The sequence below is a fragment of the Lissotriton helveticus genome, chromosome 4_2 (genome assembly GCF_964261635.1).
Source record: "Lissotriton helveticus chromosome 4_2, aLisHel1.1, whole genome shotgun sequence".
In the NCBI taxonomy this organism is placed as follows: Eukaryota; Metazoa; Chordata; class Amphibia; order Caudata; family Salamandridae; genus Lissotriton; species Lissotriton helveticus.
The window spans coordinates 106,419,037-106,443,571 of NC_136064.1; the positions used below are offsets into that span (position 1 = coordinate 106,419,037).

Sequence of the window (24,535 nt, forward strand, 5' to 3'; positions counted from 1 at the left end):
GAAAGAAGGTGGGCAAGGTAATGGACTGCCCGATGTGGAAGGCCGTGACAACCTTGGGTAGGAAAGAGGGTCTCGTCCGCAACACAACCTTGTCCGGATGGACAGAGAGGAACGGAGGAGTAGAAGAAAGAGCCTGGAGCTCACTCACTCTCCTGGCAGAGGTGATGGCAACCAGGAAAGCAGTCTTCAAAGTAAGAAGACAGAGAGGACAGTTATGGAGCGGCTCAAAGGGAGCACACATCAGGTAAGTAAGCACAAGATTCAAGTCCCACTGGGGCATCACGAAAAGGAACAGGAGGGAACATGTGTGTGATGCCCTTCAAAAACCTATTTACAATTGGGGACTTGAACAAGGAAGGCTGATCAGGTAGCCTTAAGAAGGCGGAAAGGACAGAAAGGTACCCCTTGATAGTGCCCAGAGCAGAGCCCTGCTGGGCAAGAGAAAGAAGGAAGAGGAGAACCTCAGAAAGGGGTGCAGAGAGTGGATCCACAGCCTTTGCTGTGCACCATGCCAAAAATCTGTTCCACCTGCAGGCGTATACCGACTTTGTGGAGGGACGCCTGGCTACCAGAATGACATTACAGACTTCGGGAGGCAAGTCAAATGGCCTCAACTGTCGCCGCTCAATCTCCAAGCTTGTAGGTGGAGACTGGACAGTTTCGGGTAGAGTCCCCTGCTGCTGTAACAGAAGGTCCTCCCGAAGAGGCAGACGAATCGGGGGATCGACTGACATGCTGAGTAGTTCGGGATACCAGTATCTTCGTGCCCAGTCGGAGTCACAAGGATAACCTGGGCCCAGTCGCGCCTGATCTTCTTCAGCACTCTTGGCAGAAGTTGTATAGGCGGAAAGGCGTACAATAGACCGCAACTCCACTCGCGACGAAAAGCGTCTCCAAGCGAGTGCTGCCTTGGAAAACTCCAACGCGCATAACTGATGACATTGCGCGTTCTCTTCTGTGGCGAATAGATCTAACCAAGTCTCTCCCCACTGCTGAAAGAGACCTTGCGCCATGTCCGAGTTCAGATGCCATTCGTGATCCATCATGCACCGACAGCTGAGTTTGTCCGCCCTGGCATTCAGAGAACCTGCCAGGTGTTGAACCACCAGGGTCACACCCTGATGTTCCAGCCACTGCCAGAGGCGCAGAGCTCCTGGCATAGGGTCCACGACCCCACCCCGCCCTGTTTGTTGCAGTACCAAATGGCGGTGGTGTTGTCCGTGAACACCTGCACTTCACTCTCCCGGACAGAGGGGAGGAATGCCTTCAGTGCAAGTCGGATCACCCGCAGCTCCAGAAGGTTGATGTGGCCTCTGATCTCCGCCTTTCCCATGTGGCCCCCCCAGCCAAGGAGGGACGCGTCCGTCACAACCACGTGCTCCGGGTGGGGTAGGAAGAGGGATCTGCCACTGACCCAATCGCGGTCCGTGAGAAACCACTGCAACTGTCTTGCAGTGCCCTCTGAGATGAAGACATTATCGGACAAGTTTCCCTGATGCTGGGCCCACTGAAACTTCAGGTCCCACTGCAGAGCCCGCATCCACCACCGGGCGTGATGCACCAGAAGGATGCAGGAGGCCATCAGCCCCAGAAGCTGCAGCGTCAACCTGACCGAGACTCGGGATAAAGGCTGAAAGATCGGAATCAGAGCCTGAATATCCCGAACCCGCTGTTCGGGAGGATAAACCCAAAACCGCGCCGAGTCTAGAACTGCTCCGATGAAGAGGAGCTTCTGAGAGGGACACAGGTGTGACTTTGGCACGTTGATGGAGAACCCCAGCAAGTGCAGGAGGTCGGCCGTAGTCTGGAGGTGGCTGACGACTGTCTGGGGCGAGCCCGCCTTCAACAACCAGGTAGGGGAAGACTGACACCCCTAACCTGCGCAGATGAGCTGCAACCACCGCCATCACTTTCGAGAACAACCGTGGGGCGCTGGTAAGGCCGAAGGAGAGCAAGGTAAACAAAGTGCTTGTGGTCTACCGTGAATCGCAGGTAACGCCGGTGGGTCGGTAGGACGGGGATGTGAAAATAAGCGCCCTGCAAGTCCAACGCTACCATCCAGTCTCCAGGGTCCAGGGCAGCTAAGACCTGAGCCAAAGTCAGCATCTTGAACTTCTCCTTCCGGAGGAAGCCGTTGACGTTCCGTAGGTCCAAGATAGGGCATAGGCCCCCTTTGCCCTTCTTGGGTACCAGAAAGTAGTGGGGAGTAACAACCGCACCCTACTTCTGGCCCAGGAACACGCTCGATGGCCCCCTTGGCCAAGAGGGCCGTGACTTCCTCTTGCAGAAGTTGCAAGTGATCCCCCGACACGCGGTGGAATTGCGGTGGTATGGCTGGAGGGGTCGCCTCGAAGGGGAGGGAGTAGCACCTTCGGACAATTTGCAACACCCACCTGTCCGACGTGACAGTGCGCCAGTGGAAGAGGTGATGGCGAACCCTGCCCCCCACTGGCGTCACATGGGCCTGAAAACACAGACTAGGAAGGTTTTGAGGCAGGAGTTGCGGGGGAAGGTGTGGACTGGCCTCGGCATTGTCCCCGACCGCCGCCTCGGCGGTTTCCACGGCCGCCACCGCGCTGTTGAACATTCTGCGGTGCGTGGCTGGCAGCACGTGTGGGGGCGCCCCTTCCGTGGCCACGAAAGGAGCGAAAGGCACCCGATTGCTGGCGTGTGGCCGAGAGGCCCAAGGACTTGGCCGTAGCCCTGGAGTCCTTAAAACGCTCAAGCGCATGGTCTGCCTTGTCGCCAAAGAGGCGACGGCCATCGAACGGCATGTCCAGAAGAGTGGCCTGGACATCGGCCGAAAAGTTGGCGGACCTCAACCAAGCGTGGCCACTGTCGTTGCCATAGCCCTGCCCAGTGAGTCTGTGGTATCCAGCCCACACCGGATGGAATATCGCGCTGCATCTCGGCCTTCCACAAGGGCTTGGGCGAGTTTAGCCCGGACCTCCTCCGGACATTGTGGCAGCACGTCCGCGACTGTGTCCCACAGGGTGTGGGTGTAGCGGCCCAAGAGGCATGCGGTATTGACAGACCGCAGTCCCAAACTCAGGGACGAGAACACTTTCTTCCCGAATTGTTCATACCTCTTGGATTCCCGATCGGGCGGAGCCGTCGGGAATGCGGTCTGGGAAGTGGAGGCCTGGATGACCAGGCTCTCGGGGGTGGGATGGGTGGACAAAAAGCAAGGGTCGCCCAGGGCAGGGCGGTAGCGTCTGGCCACGTTCCTATCCACAGGCGGACCTGTGGCGGGCTTGGACCAAGTGCCCACAAGAACGTCACACAAGGCCTCATTAAACGGCAGGAGAGGCTCAGTGGAGCTTGCCTGCTGTTTAAGGACCTCAGTGAGGAGGTTAGTCCTCACGGCCGCGACGGGCAGCTCAAGGTGTAAGGCCTTGGCCGCCCGCGTCAACACTACACTGTAAGTAGCCCCCTCCTCCGTAGCCACGGTGGGAGGGGAGACAAATCCAGTGTCTGGCGAAGTGTCAATTCCACTGGCCTCCCCAAGCTCATATGTCCAGTCCTGTTGAGACTGGCACTCTTGTGCCAGAGGGTCCACAGACCCCTCCCAATCACCATCACCCATCTCCTGCAGATCAGGGTCAACAGACGGGGCTGGTTCGTGGAAATAGAAATCTCCGAAGGCCGTCGGGAGCGGCGCCAAGCGGCGCCGCTCCGGCGCCAGAGCCGGACCGAAGGTAGGATTGGGGACGGCATCCATAGTGGGCGCCGGGGGCGACACCCGCAGGGCCGGCGCCGGTGAGGTTGTGAGGTCGACCGGCGACGACCCGGATCCGGAAGCGGATCTAGTGAGGTCCTGCGGCGCCGGGACCGAAGTCGGCGTCGGGGCCGAAGCACCCGACCCGCTAGGCCCTCCAGCCGATCCCGTAGGGCCCGGAGGCGCCACGGGACCCGGCTGAGGAGGGAGGGACCTCATGGCCATGAGGTACCGCTCGACCTCCTCTGGAGTCGCATCATGCCCAGGGACCCGAAGGTGTGGGGCAGGCGGCGACGCCTGCGACTCCGTCGGAGCCACGTGGGTGGTGTCACCCGAACCCCCGGCCACATCGTGCGAGCGTCGGGGTGGGTCGGAGGAAGGATGACGTCTCTCCGACCTTTCATGCCTCTTACCTGAGGACTTGGATCCTGACGACCGATGTCCACTTCCGGAGCTGCGAGGACTCCGACCCCGCGACCGGTCCCTCAACCTCCTGTGGGACCGGGACCTGGAGCGGCGAGGGGCAGACTGCCGAAGCTCGAGTCGCTTGCGGGACCACTCCCGCCTAGCTTTAGACGTCAGGGCCCGGCAGTCAGAGCAGGTGCGGTCGTCGTGGTCGAGGCCTAAACACTTGAGGCACCGGCGATGGGGGTCGGTAACCGACATCAGTCTGTCGCACTTGGAGCAGGGTTTAAACCCGGGCATCCCTACCGGCACCGTCGGAGTGAAGACTCGAGTAGAGAAATGATCAAAAGATCAAAAAAGTTTAGTCAAAAAATGACTAAGGGGTAGAGCTTCTCCGGATCTGCGCTAGCTGGCGCGGAAAAAAGAAGAACCGACGTCAGCGCGCATGGGCGGCGTCTAAGTAGTCCGACTACGTCATTCCGGCGCCGACGATGGACGCGGAGCCGCGGACGACGCTTGCCGGCGCGCAGAGGTATTGCTACGCAAAATTTTCCGGATCCAGTCTGACGCCTGGGGATATTCTAAGGTAAGGAATCTATCACTAACGTGTCTCTTTCAGATCCAAATGCCTCAACAATGGTAGCTATAGGGGCCATGTACACATTAAAAAGTGTCAGACTAAGAGAAGACCCTATGAGCATTTCAGAGGATAAGAGATAGGATTCAGCTCAGACAACCTGTCCCCTCTTTTCCGGATAAGACTGGATCCATCAGAGGGACATGTCCCTTACCCTACAGTCAGCAAATCTGATCAGTAGCCCTTGATGGGAGATGGTATTTAATTACGCCAAAAAGGAACAGGGGAGCTGTTGGAACTGGTACTTTCTGGTTGGCTAAATCGAGGCCCCAGCCAGAACCTACCACTGCCATCAGGGGAGGGTGATTACACACACTGTACAACCTATTCTCACCCTTGGGTAGCTCGCCACTAAGCAGTCAGGCGTACCGCAGAGGCAATGTGTAAGGCATTGGGGCAGCGCTGACTCACAGTAAATACACTGAGTGTTTGTATTTAACACACAAATTAATCAACGCAACATGAACGTTGTGTATTTCGGGGCATAAATCCAACTAGGAAATACTACTAGTAGTTGTAGGCCCAACCATGGGTTTGGGAAGGACCAATCTATTTACCAACCCGGAGAAAATGTGTAGAAGAGACCAGTGTTGGGTGAAGGAGAAATTATTTAAAGAGCAGCAGCTGGACAGGGAACAAGTGAAGCTGAGGAAGCCCAGCGTGCGTAGGAACTTTCTACTGGAAACTGTGCTGTACACGGAGCCTGATCTTTTATGGCTCAAAAGTACCCATTATCGATTTTTATTGACCAGGTTTTGCTTGGACCCTTTTCATTATCTTTTAGTCCTCCCAAGGGTAGCACATAGGGGCCGAAGTATTCCTCCCTGTGGCTGCAACGCAAAGTCTCCACAAGACATGACGCATTTTATATTGTTCTGTAGTTTTTACGAGGAAGTCCTACCAAAAAGGCAAATGTTAGGCAGATTAGACCCACTTTTTTAAATAAATGCTCTCCAGCAGTTCAGTACTACATGTTCTAGGTTTTTTAGGGTCTGCGGTCAGGCTCAGATTCAGTTGTGATTAATCTATTTGGTTTACCCGTGGCCTCCTAGGATTGTCATGAAATGTGTAAATTACTGTATCAGCTGTTATTGTTTGCCTCACTTTCCATGTAGCCTAGGGGGCCGGGCTCGACATTCTGTCCCGTTAATGTCCATTTACGATGCATAATGAGCGCCTTGATTTTCATGGTCCTAGCCAGTCTCATGACTTCTGTAATTTAAGGAGGCCAGGTTTGATGCTCCGCATCGCCATACGTTTTTTAGAAACTGTATACAGTATGGTTTTAATATATTTTATCGTCGTCTTGACAATTATGAGTGTATGCTGTAAATACTGTGTAAAGTTTCTACATTCATTTCAATGTAAGAGTTGGTAGGTAGGATCACAAAGCAGAACCTTAGTTGAGGTCTTTGCCCTCCTCCCCACCATTTTGATTTTAGCTCAAAATGCAAAATTACCATCGGGGTGTCTTAGACCAGGGGTCATTGACAAAATATGATACAGTTTTTAGGGTACATTTTTAGAATGTATTGGATAATATGTTGTTTATTTATTGTATCATGTGTCTTATTTTTACTCCAATTTTGTGGTCTATTTTTATAGATCGAATAAAGTTTATGATGATGACATGCACACTTGGGAAAGATCCTATTCAAGACCCTCCTACCGAGCACCCTTGAGCGATGCAACATGTCAACCCCCAGGCCCACCATAACAGTAACCCCTCCACCCGACACTTTTTGCCAGACCACTGATGCACTTTTGACTTGATGTGCCCTGGGTCCCTGCCAATCAGGTTCCCAGGGCTTGTGTTCTTTCCCTGAAACTGTACCCAAACTCAACTGGCATCTCCTGCCACAGGTCATACCCTGGTAAATGGTCCCACATGTACCCAGGGCACACCTTTGCAGGCTGTTTGTTTTGGTGCAAAACAAAGTGAAGACTCGACATGGCACACATTTGTGTGCCATGCCTACAACCCATTGCCCTGGCATAGATCAGTCACCCCTCTAGCTGGGTGCTCTATACCAGTGGTGAGGGTACAGGGACATTAGCCCTGCACCCCTACAATGCCCAAGTCCATTCCTGGGCACTGTAAGTCCACCAAAACAGGACCCTGCACCCAGCCGCCCCAGCGCCACTGCAGATGTACCTTGGGTGTTAACTCAGATCCCCCTTTGCCCTGAGCCTAACACCAGGAGCTTTGCTCCCACAATCTAGTGGCTTGCTCCTGAGCAACCACCAACCGGAGGCTCCCTCTCCCCCCATTGGAGAACATTGGGGATGCGGGGAAACAGTCAGCTGGGCCACCCAAGGCAGTGAGACTTCGGGTGCAGGGGTGTCTTTAGGCGTAGGGTTTTCTTACCAGCTTCGGTCGGGGTCGGGGAATCCTCCAGAAAGAGGTTGCAGGCTTCGCTGGGAGATTCGAGGCAGGTCAGAGATCCCAGATCTCAGGTCAGGATCGCCGGGGAGACCTCCTTGTGTTGTTGGGCCACTCGAACTCAGGCTGTTGGTGTCGGGTGCAGAGTGGTGCAGATTTGCGGATTTGGCCAGAGCTAGAGTCTGTGGGTGAGCAAATCCGGTGCTCACGGGACACAGTCTTTTCTGTGGAAGGCAGGGCAGGTCCACGGGGATCTTAAGGTTGCTGGCTGCAGGACACACCGGAGTTTCGCTTCTGCAGGTTCGAGGTGGGGACAGGCTGGTTGGGCTGGAGCCAAGTCAGTGGGCGTCCCTCTTCTTAGTTTTGGAACAGCTTATTCAGTCTTTCTTCTTCGTCGGTTCGTGTCTGAGGAGGTTCAGGGGTGTCCCTAAATTCTAGATTTAGGGGTGTTACAGTAGTAAAGGTTGGGACCAATAGGTCCCTTCCATGGAAATGGGTAAACCCCCTATTATGCCATCCTCCAGTGGGAGGGAGACATATGCCTCACTCTGGTTGGTTGGGTCCCCCCCATCTGCAAGATGGCGGGGACTGAGATTAGTGCTTCACCTCGCCTCCCCCATCTGAAGGGGTGGTGTTGGCAATGGTAGGCACACCGGGTTTTCAGTAAAGCCATTATGGTGCTGTGGAGTTCGTAGTGACAAACTCCTAGTATACCCTTAATGGTATTACTGCACTTACAATGTCTAAGAATTGGCTTAGACACTGTAGGGGTACAGGGTTCATGCACCTGTACCCTCACCACTGGTATAGTGCACCCAGCTAGAGGGGTGGCTGACCTATGCCTGGGCTGTAGGCATGGCACACAGGGATGTGTGCCATGTCGGCTCTTCACTTTGATCTGCACCAAAACATGTGGTCTGTAAAGGCAGTGTGTGTGTGTGTGTGTGTGTGTGTGTAAAGGTACAGGGCCTTTAAGGGTGGCACAATAAGTGCAGCAGCCCTTGGAGGCCTTCCCTGGCCACAGTGCCATTGGTACCGGTGGTACCATTTACAAGGGACTGACCTGTGTCCAAAGAGTGCACAGTAAAATGGTGTGTGCATCTATGTGTGTGTGTGTATATGTAAATACCTTTCTAGTTCGGCGTGGATGGCACTGTGCTATTCCTAGGCTTTACAAGAACAACCGACATTTAAAGTATTCAGATTCAGAATGTCGTCGGTGTTGTACGGGTGCTCTATAAAGAAGCTGCTCTCCACTTAACCTTGGGAACAACCCGGAGTTCTCCACTTCTTTTTTGCAAAATCTATGCAGCACTCTAAGCCTGAAAGGGTATTGTTATGACTTACACTAGGTACTCCCTTGCATCTGGAAAAAGATAAACCTCTCTAAAGAGCTATAATGACAACAAAACATGTGTCTTGGGTTGTTGTTATTTATTCCAGGTTGGTATTTACAAATTCAAAGCTGTAATACTGTCCCTGGAGTGGTGAAATAATGTTGTCATTTTACAGCTCAATGTGGATGGCACTGTACTAATCCTATGCTTCAAAACTTTGCTGAAAAACAGACATTTGGAGAGAGCAGATTCAGTGTTGCATAATGCTCTATACAGGAGCTGTTCTCCATCTAAATTTGGGAACAACCCAGAGTTCTCTGATATGTTGATATATAGTGGATACAAGTGGAGGCGTGGGGCTGTTTCTGAGTGCAGCAGTGGCATCTGAGGAAGACTACAATGTCGAAATGCATTATGCCTTACCTGCCTGTCCATTAAAGGCTTTTTTCCTGAGTTCCCCGTGTGGCCTCTTCCTACAGTTCTGCGGGAGGGAGGGAGGGAAGGTAGGTAGGTAGGTAGGTAGATAGATAGATATGATACAACACCCCCGCACCCTAAGCGATAGTTCGGTAGGTCAGCTGTTCCAGAGGCAAATGTGTTTGGGTTGTGTCACGATGTGCCAACCTGGGACCCGATGAGAGAGGAGGAGGGTGACCAGCTACCTCGTTACGTTTCTCCTGTGCTTTACATTCAGTCACCATGGGATACGTTTGGTCCGGATTGTAGCGGTCGCTTTAACACAACTCCTTCCCAATTCCTGGAAAAGCAGGCGCCCCACATGACCGGGTCACACGCGCCTATGGAATAACTGGATGGCGAGGAGGTGGCCTTCTTAACGAATGAGGAGAATGAGAGGGACGTCACGTATTGGTACTATGGACGCTACGAGCAGAGAAGGAGCCGGAGTGAAACCGACGAACAGAGGGAGGACGTTGACTAAGCCCAGCTGCAATACGGAGAGCAGAACACACCAAAACCTCAACGGAGCCGTCAAGGAAGAACTCGCGAAGGGGAGCCGGAGCCGATCTGGTACCATGAGAACGCCAGCCACGTTCACGGAGGAGCGTGGCTCCCAGAGGTATGTGCTCGAGTGCTGGGTTGGTTGAGTAAGGGGTTTCCCTTAACTGACAGCAACCCAGGGGAGGGAGGAGAACCATGAGACGTTGACCCCCTAGACGGGCGTTTTTCTTTTATACACACAAACGTCTCTTGCGGCCTTGGTGGCGGTTAGGGTGTTCTTCCCTCACTCCTTTCCCCATACCACGCATGTGATAAAGAATCCCAGAGTGACGGTTGTTCCTCTTCTCTTTAATTTTTGTTTTATGGTAATCCGACCTCAACTGAACGGAAGCGGAGGACAAACCATTTACAGAGTCACCACATAAACCTGACGATAAGGAACAACAAGACTAGATGAGTTATCTCTACTTCTTTTTGAATCAGGAGAGATTGAATAAAAGTCTTCCTATAACCCACTCCTTGTGCCAGCAGTCTCCGGCTGATTGCCCACATGTTGCTTACTAATTTGACGAATCTCTCTGAAACTTTCCAAAAAGGTGCTACATTTATATTAGTTTGTGCGTCAAATGTTTAAGGTTGGTCCATCAAGCAGGGGCAGAGAAAAAGTGGGGTCCCAAACAAGAAAAACCCATGCATTTTCTATAGACATATTTAAGAAGGGAGCCACGGCCAAAACTGCTTAAAGGAATTACACCAAATTGGGCAGGAGGCTAGATATTGGTTCACAGATTGTACTTTTTGCCATTTGGTGTAAATCTGTTCAGTAGTTCTTAAGAAAATTAGGTTGAAAAAAAATATAGTTATCTGGACGGTTGAGTCCGCAAGAGGCTCCAGAGACTCTTGCAGGAGTGCCAACTTAAAAATGGAGTGTTCCGACTGACCCAAGGAGCTTTTGAGCTTTCTACCTTGGGTCAATTTGCTACCGCAGAAGTCAGACTCCAGCTGTCAGCAACAACAGAAAAATTTTGCTATCACTCATTACAGGACTCATGGACTTTCCTATCCTGAAGTGTTAACCCGTACCTTTGGGGTGCTGTGCACGACTGTTGGCCGACGCAGGCCCGCCCACCCATTGGAACGCCCGCACCGTGGCGGAATGTCCGCCGCAGTAAACGGGTTAAACGAAAATAAATACAAGGGGACAGTGCATGTCGGGAGAACAAGTTATAGTGAGTGCTAACTAGTGATTTTCTATTTTTTTTATTTTGTTCAAAACATTAATGTTGTCACTGACCTTCACCAAACTATAACGTTACTTTAACCTTTGGTTAGTTCAGTGAATTTCTACAAAAACAGATCTTTTTATCACACTTAACTATAATAGTACATTAACCTTTGTTTTTTCAGTGAATATATATACAATTTTATAATGGCAATATTTACTATGGTATTGTATATAGTCGTGTGAGTTTTGCAACAGCTGAACTCACTCCCCAACATACTGGATTCAGATACTAAGCACATCTCACACGGGGAATCCAGACAAAGTCTCACACGAGACCAGAATGGCTATGTGGACAGCAAGGATTAGTTACTTACCTGTAATCCTAGTTCTCTTCCAGGGGTATACTCATTAAAGTCATAAGCACTGAATTATCTCCGCCCATGAGCGGGAACCCGGAACACATAACAATATACATATATATGTGTAAATATATCAAAAAGTACATTGTACTAAAATAATTATACACATACATGTATAACAACCATAATATGCAGCCTAACATATACACATAAGCTAATAAAGCCAACCTTACACACGTTCTGAAGCATGAAAATATGCTAAATATAAATGCAATAAACAGGCATGAGCCCAAAATGCATTTCATAACCATGAAAAACTTTTATTTTCATCAAAGAACCTGTTGTAAACAGTTATTAGCCTAAAAGGCTGCATATGAAAAATTGTCTGTGTACAGAAAATCAGACTGGCACCCTGCCTTTAAGGCCCCAGAGAATCTGCACACTTTGCCTTTAAGGCCTCTAGGAGAACTCTGTTCCCATCATGCACCACAGGTGACAGTTAGGTCAGTTCTTTTGTACGGTACAGTAAACTATTAGCAGGAATCTACACTTAAAAACTTCATAATACATATTGAAAAAATGCTACTGCTCGCCCGGGGAGGCGGGAGGGTGCTTATGACTTTAATGAGTATACCCCTGGAAGAGAACTAGGATTACAGGTAAGTAACTAATCCTTCTCTTCCAGGGGATACTCATTAATAGTCATAAGCACTGAATAGAGTAGCAAGCTCATACCCACTAGAAGCGGGCGAACAGATAAATGCATAGATGCACTTTTAACAACACCGTGTTTAACTAGAAACAGCAAACAAATTTCTGAGTGATGCTTGTCCCACTTGTGCATCAACCTGTGCATCAGAATCCAAGCAGTAATGACGTGTAAACGTATGCACTGAACGCCAAGTAGCTGCTTTACATATCTCTGACATAGCCACATTCCTAAGGAGAGCTGTGGTAGCAGCTTTCCCTCTCGTAGAATGAGCCCTAGGTCTACCTGATAAAGACTTGTGGGCTAGCTGATAAGCCAGTAGGATACATGACACTATCCATCTAGAAATGGATCTCTTGGATGCTGCCAAACCAGTATCCGTAGGACCATAGTTCACAAACAAACGGTCCGTGTGTCTCAACGACTTTGTTTTATCTAAGTAAAATTTCAAAACCCTCTTTAGATCCAATGAATGCAAAGTCCGCTCAGCCGGACTCGAAGGGTTTGGAAAGAAAGTAGGCAATGTTATGGATTGGTTCACATGAAAATCCGACACCACCTTTGGTAGAAAAGCAGGATGAGTCCTAAGCACCACTCTGTTTCCATGAAAAACTGTGTATGGTTCCTTGCAACACAGAGCCTGAATCACGCTCACTCTACGAACACAAGTGATGGCTACCAGGAATGCTACCTTCCAAGATAAGTGTTGCAAAGAAGCTTTATGTATGGGCTCAAATGGTGGACCCATCAACTTAGTCAATACCACATTAAGCTCCCAAGGTGGAGAAGGAGACCTGACTGGAGGAAAAACCTTCCTTAACCCTTCTAGAAAATCCTTCACCACAGGCATCCGAAAAAACGATATCTGTGTAGGCGATTTTCTATAAGCCGTTATTGCAGCAAGATGGACCTTGATAGAACTAAACTGCAAACCAGACTCAGCAAGGTAAAGAAGATAAGGCAAGATCACCTGTTCTTGACCATGAATAGGATCAAGACCTTTACTCTGATACCAGAGGTAAAAGCGTTTCCACTTAAATCCGTAGGATTGTCTTGTAGAAGGCCGCTTTGCCTCCTTAAGAATGTTCATACACTCCGGATTCAGCTGTAAATGTCCGTACTGGATGACTTCAGGAGCCATGCTGCCAAGCGCAGGGAGGGCAGATTCGGGTGAAACACTCGCCCCTGCTGCTTGGACAGAAGATCCGGGCGACAAGGCAATCTCCTGTGTGGCCTGATGGACAACTGGAGGAGATCTGGGAACCACCACTGGCGTGGCCACTCCGGGCAAATCAGTATCATTCTGGAGTTGGTCTTGTACATCCGGTTGATCACTGCTGGTATCAACGGTGTCGGTGGAAAGGCGTACAGCAAATTTTGACACCAGTCTATCAAAAGGGCATTCCCTTGAGACCCTTTCTGGGAAAAACCTGGACGCGAAGACGGGGCATTTTGTGTTTGCCGCGTCTGCGAACAGATCGATGTCTGGTGTTCCCCAAGCCTGGAAAATGCTGTGCGCGACGTCTCCGTTGAGAACCCAGTCGTGCGCTTCGACGAAGTCTCGGCTGAGGCCGTCCGCCTCTGAGTTGAGACTTCCTGGTAGGTGAACTGCTGTTATGGACAGGTCCCTTGCAAGTAACCAATGCCAGATGGTCTGGGCTTCTATGGACAGAGTCCTGGATCTGGTACCCCCCTGCTTGTTTAGGTAATACATGGTAGTTGTATTGTCTGTTTGCACCAGGAGGGACCGAGTCTGTAGAGATGGAGCCAGGGACTTGAGAGCAAGATGGACCGCTCTGAGTTCGAGTAGATTGATGTGATATCCTTTCTCGAAGTCTGACCATAGCCCTTGTACCTGAAGAGGGCCCATATGTGCCCCCCAACCAAGGAGAGAGGCATCTGTGATGAGAGTCTGCGTTGGTGGGTCCTGATGAAAAGGAACTCCCTTCATCAAGTGTGCCTTCTTCATCCACCACCGAATGGAATCTCTTGCCGACTGTTGGAGATGAAATCGATCCTCCCAGCGTCCCGTACTCTGTTTCCACTGATCTTCCAGACACTGCTGCAGAGGACGCATCTGCAAACGTGCGTTTGGCACGATGAATATGCATGATGCCATGGACCCCAGGAGAGAGGATACTTGCCGAACTGTCGGACGAGCATACTGGAGGAGAAGCACGCACTTCGCCTTGATAGATGACCATCTCTCCTCCGAAGGACACACGTTTTCGTTTTCTGTGTCCAGCTGCGCACCCAGGTAGTGGATTTTCTGGGTGGGATTCATTATGGACTTCTTGTAGTTGACTTGCAGACCCAACTTGCACATGAGTTGGAGGCATATCGATAGATGTTCTTCTAGTAGCGATGGGGATGAACTCTTCAGAAGCCTGTCGTCTAAGTACGGATATATGAAAATCCGTCTCTTTTGAAGACAAGCTGCCACTACCGCCATACATTTTGAAAATGTTCTGGGAGCTGATCTCAGGCCAAAAGGGAGTACTGAGTACTGGTAATGATGAACCCCTACTTGGAACCTGAGGAACTTGCGATGCTTTCTGGATACCGGAATATGAAAGTACGCATCTTTCAGTTCGATGGAGCACATCCAATCCCCTTTGTGTAATTGAGGGAAAATCTGATGAAGAGCCAGCATTCGAAATTTCTCCTTCCGAATGAATTTATTCAATACTCTCAGATCCAGAATGGGTCTGAACTCCGTAGCTGGACCTTTTTTCTGTACGAGAAAAAATCGAGAGTACAGGCCTTGACCTCTCTGTTGAGATGGTACTGGTTCTATGGCGTTCTTCTTCAGAAGAACGTTCGCTTCCTGCTGCAAGCGCCTTATATTCCACTGAACCATCCTTAAGGGGTGAATGACAGGAGGGGGCTTCTTGAATCTCAAAAGGTACCCGCTCTGAATAATACTCAGCACCCATCTGTCCTTTGTGATTTGCTTCCACTCGTCCAGATACCACACAATACTTCCTCCAACCGGAGTGGCACACGGTTGTGGAGGAAGCATCCGTTCATTGCTTTTGAGGCTGCTTGGTAGCAGAGGATTGCTGCCTGTTTCCATTGCCTCTGCCTCGCCCAGGTCGTCGCTGTTGAAATTGCGACCTCTGCTGATTCTGGCCTTGATTTTGCGAGGACCAATTCGACTGATGGCCCCTCTGCAGAAAAGATCTTTTGTCAAAGGGACGAAAATTACCCCGACGTCGAAATTCTTTTTTCTTTTCAAGACCGACAGCTTTCAGGGTGTCCAACTCCACTTTCATTTTAGACATTTCGTCGTCAGCGTGAGAGCCAAATAGAGTCGAACCATTGAAAGGTAAATTCACCATCTTTCTCTGCGCCTCTGGCTTAAGTCCCGTAAGGCGAAGCCAAGCCGTACGTCTAGCACAAACACCATGTGCATAACCATGAGCTGACAGATCCGCCGCATCAGCAGCCGCACTAATACTCTGGTTCGCCACCAATCCTCCTTCTTCTACTATTTCCAGGAAGTCTTTCTGATCCTCCTTAGGGAGTTTATCTGCAAAACGAGTCACTGAGTCCCAAAGCAGACGATCATAGCGACCCAATAAGGCTGACGCACTGGCCACTCTCATGACCGAACCTGAGGTGTTGCACATTCTTCTCCCAAGGAATCCATACTCTTACTATCCTTTTCAGGTGGAGCAGAAGAGGTAGATGCCGCAGAATGTGCTTTTCTGACTGCCGCCACAATAAGTGAATCCGGAGGAGGGTCAGAACGCAAAAATAAAGGATCCTCTGCTGGAGCCCTGTACTTCTTAGCAATCCTAGAAGGACCAGAACCCACCGTGGCCGGAGTTAAGAAAGTTCTCATTGCTGGTTCTATTAATCCGGGCACTAACGGTAGAAGAGGTCTACCAGTCGTCTTGTGATGTAGGGTTTCAAAGATGACTGACGTTGCTATTTGAGGAACTGCCATCTTGATCTTGAACTTATTCGCCCCACGACACAACACATCATTAAATGTGCCCAAATCATCCACTGGAGACACTCTGGAAGGGGGAGTAGATGAGATTGTGGGAGAATAGTCTCTATAGGAAGATCTTAAAGAAGACTTCGAAGATGTAGAAGATGAGGAAGGAGACCTACTCCGCCTCGGAGGAGTTGCCGATCGCTGCCTCATTCGTTCCCGTGAACGTGATTTCTCTCTCACTAAGGATCTAGAGCGTGATCTTCTATGCAGCTCCGTCTGAGGGACCGGAGCCCTCATCCCCATCAGTCTTGCATCTGGACGCATTTTCCAATGTCTCAGGCTTTCCAGCCACCTCGGTGACAAGTTAATAGGCCGCCCTACACGCTCAGGTGAAGCCTCAGGTGACACCTGCACAATATTCAGTCCAGTTGAAGACTTGGAGGCTCTGGAAACTACACTGTGCTCAGACAACAATGAGCCAGATGGAGTCCGTTGTCTGGGCACCAATTGTCTATCATCCGACACCTGTCCTGAGGTTGAGCCCGAATGAGCCACCACAGACGAGTCCTGGTGCACTACCTCTTGTCCCACCGCAGACCTGTCGTCTTGCTGGTCACGCGGAGAAGACAAATGTTCTGGACTGATGTCTGACCTCGACAAAGACCTAATTGAGGTCCGAGAGGCCAGTCTGGATAGTCTCGACGCCGACCCATGTTCGGGTGGGGGAGACCTAGACACTCCATGCTTCGAGCCCGAAGCAGACTTCGACATCGACCTATGTCGCGATGGAGACCTTGATCTTCTCTTTTTAGGTCTCGACGTCGACTCCTTCGACGTCGTCCTTTCTCTCGACTTAGACCTCTTCTTCAAAGACATCGTAAGTCTCTCTCTCGACCTCGGTCTCTCCTTCGACGTCGACATCGACACTTTCCTCGACGTCGACACACCATCCTTCGACGTCGAAACACCATCCTTCGACGTCGACACACCATCCTTCGACGTCGACACCTTCGTCGTCGGACGCCTCTCTTCTCTCGACGTCGACTTCTCACGAGCCTTCGACGTCTGACATGGAGCCTTCGACGTCTGACATGGCACCCCCGACGTCGTCTTTACAGCAATCGACACCAGATGTCTCGACGTCGAAAAAGATTTCGACGGCGACCTCGACGCTGAACCTTGCCTCGCCGGCGAAGTCCTCGACGTCGACGGAGCCCTCTTCGACGTCGACAATGTCTTTTTTGACGGCGACGCTCCCTGGAGTCGAGTTTTCTTAGATCTACCTTCTGGAGACGCTGATCTTCGACGTTTAGGATGAGAAGATGGCTTGGAAGAGGAGAATAAGCCCTTGGAACTCTTCTCACCACGGTTTTCTCTCTCCAGGAGGCCCAGCAACCTCATTTTCTCCCTTTCTCTTAAAGTTCTACTAGAAAGGTTGAGGCAGTGATAACAATCCTCCACCTTATGAGAAGCTGGAAGACACACCACACAAACAGAGTGTGGATCCGTTTTTGACATCTTCTTCCCACAGGAAGGACATTTGTAAAATAAAGGTGGCATTCTGACTAAAAAATACCAACAGTTAGTCAGAACAAGATAGAAAACACCACCAAAATATTCTTTTGTCAAAAAAAAAGGTAAGAAAAAACCAACTTCTGACAGAAAATACTACAAATGAGCAGAGCTCAAGTTCCAGGTTCCTCACAGAACAAGCCGGAAAAAAGAACTGACCTAACTGTCACCTGTGGTGCATGATGGGAACAGAGTTCTCCTAGAGGCCTTAAAGGCAAAGTGTGCAGATTCTCTGGGGCCTTAAAGGCAGGGTGCCAGTCTGATTTTCTGTACACAGACAATTTTTCATATGCAGCCTTTTAGGCTAATAACTGTTTACAACAGGTTCTTTGATGAAAATAAAAGTTTTTCATGGTTATGAAATGCATTTTGGGCTCATGCCTGTTTATTGCATTTATATTTAGCATATTTTCATGCTTCAGAACGTGTGTAAGGTTGGCTTTATTAGCCTATGTGTATATGTTAGGCTGCATATTATGGTTGTTATACATGTATATGTGTATAATTATTTTAGTACAATGTACTTTTTGATATATTTACACATATATATGTATATTGTTATGTGTTCCGGGTTCCCGCTCATGGGCGGAGATAATTCAGTGCTTATGACTATTAATGAGTATCCCCTGGAAGAGAACTGTAGATACATTTAAAAAGTGCTAAATGAGCCTAACAAGCTTCTTGGCGTAAGAAGGTGAAACAGAAGCATCACAGCAGGATTAAGAAGAGTTCTTCAGGAGTTCTCATGCACTCTTGTGCTATGGAAAAGTAAGAAATGCTGATGCAGCAAAGCAACAGAAAGATTGGAGAGTTGAGGATCATCCTGAGTCATGAGCAGTTCATAAGAGAGTCTTAGTGAATGCAATGAGTCTGACAGCACGGTGAGCTATTCACCCCACATACTATGTAATAACTGATGTGAAGCGCCACCTCACTCATGTTTACCTGTCCCTTGAGCCACACCTGAACCAAGCACTTTACATCGTAACAGGCCATCCTACCTCCAAGATCCGTTTAATCCTTTGGCGCTGAGGGTTCTCGCCTTCCTCGTTGTCCAGCAAACGATGAGGATAGCAGATCAGCTGCATCAGCCTCTGAGCCTGGGTACTGCTCAGCACAGGGTCTTGCAAGTCATTACTGTCCTCACAGAGGCTCTTTAGACATCGCTCACCCACCCATTCCTGCAGAGAGATTCAAGAATGGAGCATCAGGCACCGCACAGGTCTGGCAAGGAGATGGTCCTTAGTGAACTGACCCCATTACATGTCAAACTTCAATGCACTGCTGCTCACCAAACAAGGTGACAGGATATACACGTGATACATTTCAAAGGTAAATACAACACATTACACAGGTTATCATTCTACAAGAGACCTCGGCCTGAGCCTTTCATAGGCTAACACTGCGTATAGCACCATGTCCTGCACAATACTGAATCATGGATTGGTATTTTGTATGTTATCTCATATGATGGGTCTGTCCTGTACAGCAGAATACAGAAAACACAATTGGACAGGAAAGAAGGACCTCCAGGACCATTTGTAGCCACAATATTGTGCCCTTGCTTTAATCACTGAGCCGACACGGTTTCCAACTATTCCCCCTAACCCCGGATAACTCCGTTCCATTGCTTCCCTTCATCCATCTGATACTTTTTCGAGTTCATATAGCCTTTTTATCACCTCCACTTCGTCCAGTCCACATTGTTAAACGTAATGATCTTTTTTCTGTGAAAGATTCCAAATGCTTTCTGAGACTTCTTGTTCTTCACTGTTCCTTTGATCTCACAGAGTGGCAATACGCCCAAGTCACTTATCATACAACTCTTGTGGTTCTGCTTTCATCAGGGGAGAGGTGTTGCACCGCGGCAAGGGCGACTGAGGCTGGACGCTGGGGATCATGGTTCGATCCCCGGCTCCGGCAGCAGGTGTCTGCCCAGCACCATGTGACTCTGGGCAATAGCTTGCTTAATCTTCCCAACAGCCCCCAGCGCCCAGATAGCCCTTCGGCGGTGATTTGTGCGCAATACAAGTACTGGATTTACATTTCTTTTATTTATATCTGTGAGAAGTTGGCCTGATGTGCAGTGCTCACTATTCTAGTGATCACTATATATCAGTCCAAACAACCCTTATTGATGATTGGTTGTAAGTCAACCTTATAGACCAGCTATCCTAGTAGCATGGATACGAGCAGTCTAAGGCTAAGACTCTAGAGGGCGTGTTAAGCCAGCTGTTTTACCATCACATTACCCCTTGAACACCCAGTGAAAGGACACCACACAAGTTGTTATGAAAATAAACAGTGTATTTATTTATAACAAGACTACCCTGGCTCTTTATGAGACAGGGAGCTAAGCACACAACAAAACTCTTACGAAAATACTTAAGTTAGCACGTTATACACAAATGCCCGAGGGGCACGAAAAACCATATACTCTAAAAGTGGAATGCGAATTACTAGCAGGTAAGTAACAGTTCTAATAGGCTTTGGAATCGCTAGGACTGGACTAGGGAATCGTTAGATTACTACTAGGAGGCCCAGGGGACTCGGGTGCAGAGTGTGCACTCTCACGCGGGATGCGGGACAAAGTCTATGGAAGCTAGAATTCACAAAGTTAGTGTTCACGGGCGAACCCGACCTGGTAGGAAGAAAACGACAGTGGATCCTGACCCTTGGATAGTGAGGCTATGCTGGGACACCGAAGTGCCGAAGTTACCTAGCCCAGGGGCTGCAGCTGCATAGGTCTGAAAAGACGTCGGGGATCTCGTTGCCGGACCAGGAGCCTGGAAGGAAGAAGTTGCTGGCAGGCGACCAGTGAAGAAAAGTTCGATGGATCCAAGCCTGGATCAAGGAAGAAGAAAACCTGAAAGCAGAGGGGACCAAGTTCTTGAATCACTAGCCAGTGATTAAGTGGGCACCAGGATGGCACCGGGCGAAGTCACCGCAGTCAGGTGAGTGGGCGCTGCTGGGCTCTGCAGTCTCTCGGACCAGGAGGCGTTGTCGGCGACCAGGATGGAGGTGCGAGCTGTCCCACGAAGGTTCTTGCTGTCGACGTCGCTGGACCCAGGATTGGGCAACAAGTCTTGGCAAATGCAAGGCCCACGCGGTGGACCTAAAATGGCGTCTTGGGCGGACCAGGAGGGTCCAGGGTACTTCTCCGATGGAGGGAAGCAAGGGCCAGTCTGGAGCAACCAGACCAGCAGCAGAAATGTCGTCGGGCGTCGTCAGGAAGGCCACCAGCCAGCGGGCTAGTAGTCAAACAACGCGGTGAGCAGTAAAAAGCAGAAGGGCCCCACGCAGATCGTGGAGATGCTGGGGGGCTGCTCTTCGGTGCTGGAGCTGCTCAGGGTGGGGGCTTCTCGGACCCCAAAGCACTCACCAGGAATTCACTCGGCGGGCTTGTTGTTCAGAAGTCGTGCAGTCTTGAAGATGGCCGGTCCCTCGAGGTCTCGTCACACCCACGAATCTCAGCGTGACTGATGATGTAGGTAGAGGTCAGAGGTGCCAGGGAAGCCGGTTCTCGTCGAGCTGGGCAGTCTTGATCCGGAGGAGAGACTTGCAGCAGACCGCAGTGTTCTGTAGATGGTGCCTGCGGATGCAGGGTGACTACTCCTTAGTCACAAGGGAGAAATCTTAGGAAGAAGTCTTGAGTTCCTTTCGTGGAAAGTAGTTTCAGGATTCAAAGATGATCTGATTTGGAAGGGGGCCAGTTCCTACCTTTATCCTGTAAAAAGGGGCTGGCACGCGACTAAGTCCTGCCCTAGGGGTGGGACTAGGAGGGGGGTGGTTACACCCACTTCCTTGGCGGGCTTTTCCCCAGCACAGGGTCTGGAGTGACCCTGGAACTGGTTCCAGCCAGCCTATGCACAGTGAGCACCGGGGTGCCACGTGCAGTCACCTTCCTCTAAAGCCCTGCCTACCTACAATACACAAAACCCTGTCTGGGACGGTGCTGGCACCGCCCCTGGCAGGAAACCCTTTGTCCTTATCTCCTGCTCTGGGAGGACTCCCAGCAGCAGGAGGGCAGACTTGTGTCTCGGTGGCAGCATCCATTTTGTGGAGCTGAGGCTCTGTTTGACTTTAACCGGGGTTATAGGTTACATGCATGTCGTGTCCCTCTAGAAGGGTGGAATGCTAACCCCGTCGCCAGAATTGGCGAGGGGTTAGTATTCCAATTCGTATGACACCTTACTCGACATGTTTTGATAAAGCGATACCAGAGTTGGCATTTAACCGCGAGGATTATAATGCACTTAAGAGTATATGGTATGCGATATCATGGAAACGGCTAAGGGAGGGGTCCCGAAAGCCGCAGACAGGCTCAGCTCATGCCAGAGCACCATCTCACACGATTCCAAGCACTCTGCCTTCAGGATTGTTAAGGCCTGCCATAGGAGTGACTGATAGGAGATCTGTGTGTCCATTTTAGGGTTAGATATAGGTATACTATATCTAAAGCAAAGGGTGATTACACCACCTTGCCCCAGCTGTCAAGCAGCCAGTTGTGTCAGATTTGGATGGCCAGCCAGGGGTGGCATAATACATGCTGCAGCCCCTGGTAGGCCCTGGGTACACCTATGCCCTGGGTACCTAAGGTACACTGTACAGGGACTGATAAGGTGACTCAGTATCCAATGTAGATATGTACCTAAGGTACATGGAATCCATTTTACAGAGAGAGCAGTAGGCCTGGGGTCCTGAATAGCAGGGCCCCAGGTCAACTAAGTCAGAAAACCAGCAAAACACCAGGCAAAAAGTTGGGGGCAACCATAGTCAGGGATCTACCTTCCTACAATATCCATTGCCACCACGAAAGCCAGCATCACAATGTCTGTTTGCGCCCTTTTGGATACACAGAGTGAAAAGAAAAGAGGAGCAGTGACTGACAAATATAGGCTCTTGTGCTATCTGTAGCGATTGCTGGGTCCTGGGGGCTGGGTACAGGTCACCTTAGAAATCCCCGTCGCTGTAGTGCGCCTGGGAGAATATGTAGAACAGGCCACACGAACTACAGGAACCAGCATGCCCAGGGAAAAGTAGGCGGAGCCACGAGACCAAGCATTCATAGGCACCTCCCTTCCTTCAGAAAGGTGCTTGTCAATCGATCCGGAAGCCGTGGGAAGGGCGGATGGTGTTCCCCGCCGGATTTCAGCTAGAAGCTCGAAGACTGCAGAGGAGCTGAAGCCGTTTCATCCTGCTACCTGCTATCTGCATACTGATAAGTACTTTTGCCTAACGGAGGCGGGCCCGCCTCCGTTTCAAACCCTGTGTTCGCATGGTACCATAGCTAGCTAGGGAATCGTTTGGTGCCTTGCGCTTGCTTGTATTTGGACCCTGGTTGCCCCCTGATGATTCCGAGAGGGGAACTCGTCTGCTATGAAGACGGGGTTTTGCCTCCTTTCAGTCCGCTACTCCCCAGAGAGGCATTCTGGGAGACGTAGTGCTTCAGACGTTCCGAGTGGGAAGCATTGAACGAGAGACAGAGACTCTTTCTTTATTTTGTGTTGAGCACCCTTATACTTCCCTGGAGTTCAGGCTGTGTTCGGCTTGTGCATTAACAGCCGTCACAGTCTATGTACTTTGTCCGCTACAGGCCTGGGTCTGGAACCTCGTAGCCAAGGAACAGTCTACCATCCTCCGGACGCGTTTATACCTGAGGAGTCAGAGGGCTCTCTGTCCCGCAGGATTCCGTTGTTTGTACTATCTCAAAGGCCTGGGTGGTGTGTGAGTCTGGTAAGCTTCAGAAACCAAGGGGGGGTTAGCGGTGTTCTCAGACTCAGAGGCAGTGGTGGTAACGTTGTTCCTTTGTTCTCCTGGACAGGTGGAGCGCCCTTGTCTATCCCCTGCCGCCATTAGACCAGACCCAGAGGGATCCTCAAGATTCACCATTACCTGTTTTTTATTTTATCCACTTACCCTTTCCCTGCTGGGTATGTGTTCACACAGTGAGTGATCCTTCACTGTGGAATCCGTAGCTGGTAGGGCTGGGGGACTTAGCATCCAACGTCGTTTCTGCCGGACATCCTGAGCAAAGGTTAGTGGCGAATATATGCTTGCGCTGCTGCCAATCCCCGACACTATCCTACTAAATCTCGGAATTCAAAACTAAACCCAAAGCCCTCCTAATCCAAACCCAGTATATCTAGAGTTTAACTTGTAGATCTGTTTCAATGAAGTACCTCATCCCGAGGCTTGTATTAAGGCTCCTTCTAGCATCTTCGAGCGTCTGCACCAACACGCTTAGAAGCTTTAATGAGAAGTAATGAATGACTCTAGCACAGCTTCAGATTCATAGCACATCGAGACCCAAGAACACTTCTATTAGGTCCATCACTTAATTTAAAACCATCCAAAAATGGTAAAGTAAAGAAAAAGAGGGCGGAGTAAAAGAAGAGGGGAAAAGGCCAAAATGAGAGAGGATGGGTAATGAGAGTATGATGGAAAACAGTCACAAAAACAAATTTGGTCACGAATCAATAGTTAAACATGATTTTCATCAATCCTAACCTCCTACTGCAAGTGATTTGTAGGAAGCCAAAGTAAGGTATATTGTGCACAGAGTCCAGTGGATCTCCAGAGGTAAAAGTAGAAAACGCCTTGCTCTCTTTTGTGGTAGAGTGGTTGAGCAATCAGGCTTATCAGAGGGTAGAGTTAAGCATTTGTTGTTCACACTCAGACAAGAAATTATGTCACACACTCAAAGACTGAATCTAGGCCAAGTGTTTGTATAAAAAGTTATTATTTTGTTGTTTTATTTCTAGAACCAAGAGTTACTTAGTAGCAGGTAAGTTAAACTCTTCATATATTGTTACTTTCAGTAAAACAGGGAGTCCTGGATTTGTAGGAACATTTACATTACTTTAACAGTTGAGAAAACCCTTGGTAAACTGCTCAACAGTACTTAAAATTACTGTTCGATTACTTTTGGATTACTTCGAGATTGCTTCTCTAGTTTAGCATGAACCATACTCCTAACAGTCTAAGCAACACAGGACATTAGTAAACAGGTGAACTTGTTTACAGGCACTAAGTTACTTTTGTTGCAGTACAAGACAGTTCAACACAATTTTTCTGAGAAAACCCACCATACAGTCCTATGGAGAAAAACATAGTGTCAAGTTTACAGTAAGTAAATAGTTTTAGGGATAGAGTTTCAGGGGGTATGTGCAAGGTTCTCCAAGGTTTCGTTTAGCACTCAAGGGGCACCACCCGCGGCTCTAGTAAATGTAAATGTATTGCGACTTATATAGCGCACGTATCACCCGAAGGCATCAAGGCGCT

At 49.8% G+C, this 24,535-nt stretch overlaps 1 protein-coding gene across 9 annotated transcripts in view; it reads right to left on the reverse strand.

Annotated features, from left to right (window-relative positions):
- Positions 1 to 24,535, reverse strand: part of MED12 (mediator complex subunit 12) — a 614,738-nt gene that overhangs the window by 247,305 nt on the left and 342,898 nt on the right. For all 9 annotated transcript variants that reach the window (XM_078640219.1, XM_078640216.1, XM_078640215.1 and 6 more), the window contains one exon: positions 18,253 to 18,432. In XM_078640219.1, the coding sequence (XP_078496345.1) occupies positions 18,253 to 18,432 (180 nt within the window). The remainder of the gene's footprint in view (positions 1 to 18,252; positions 18,433 to 24,535) is intronic.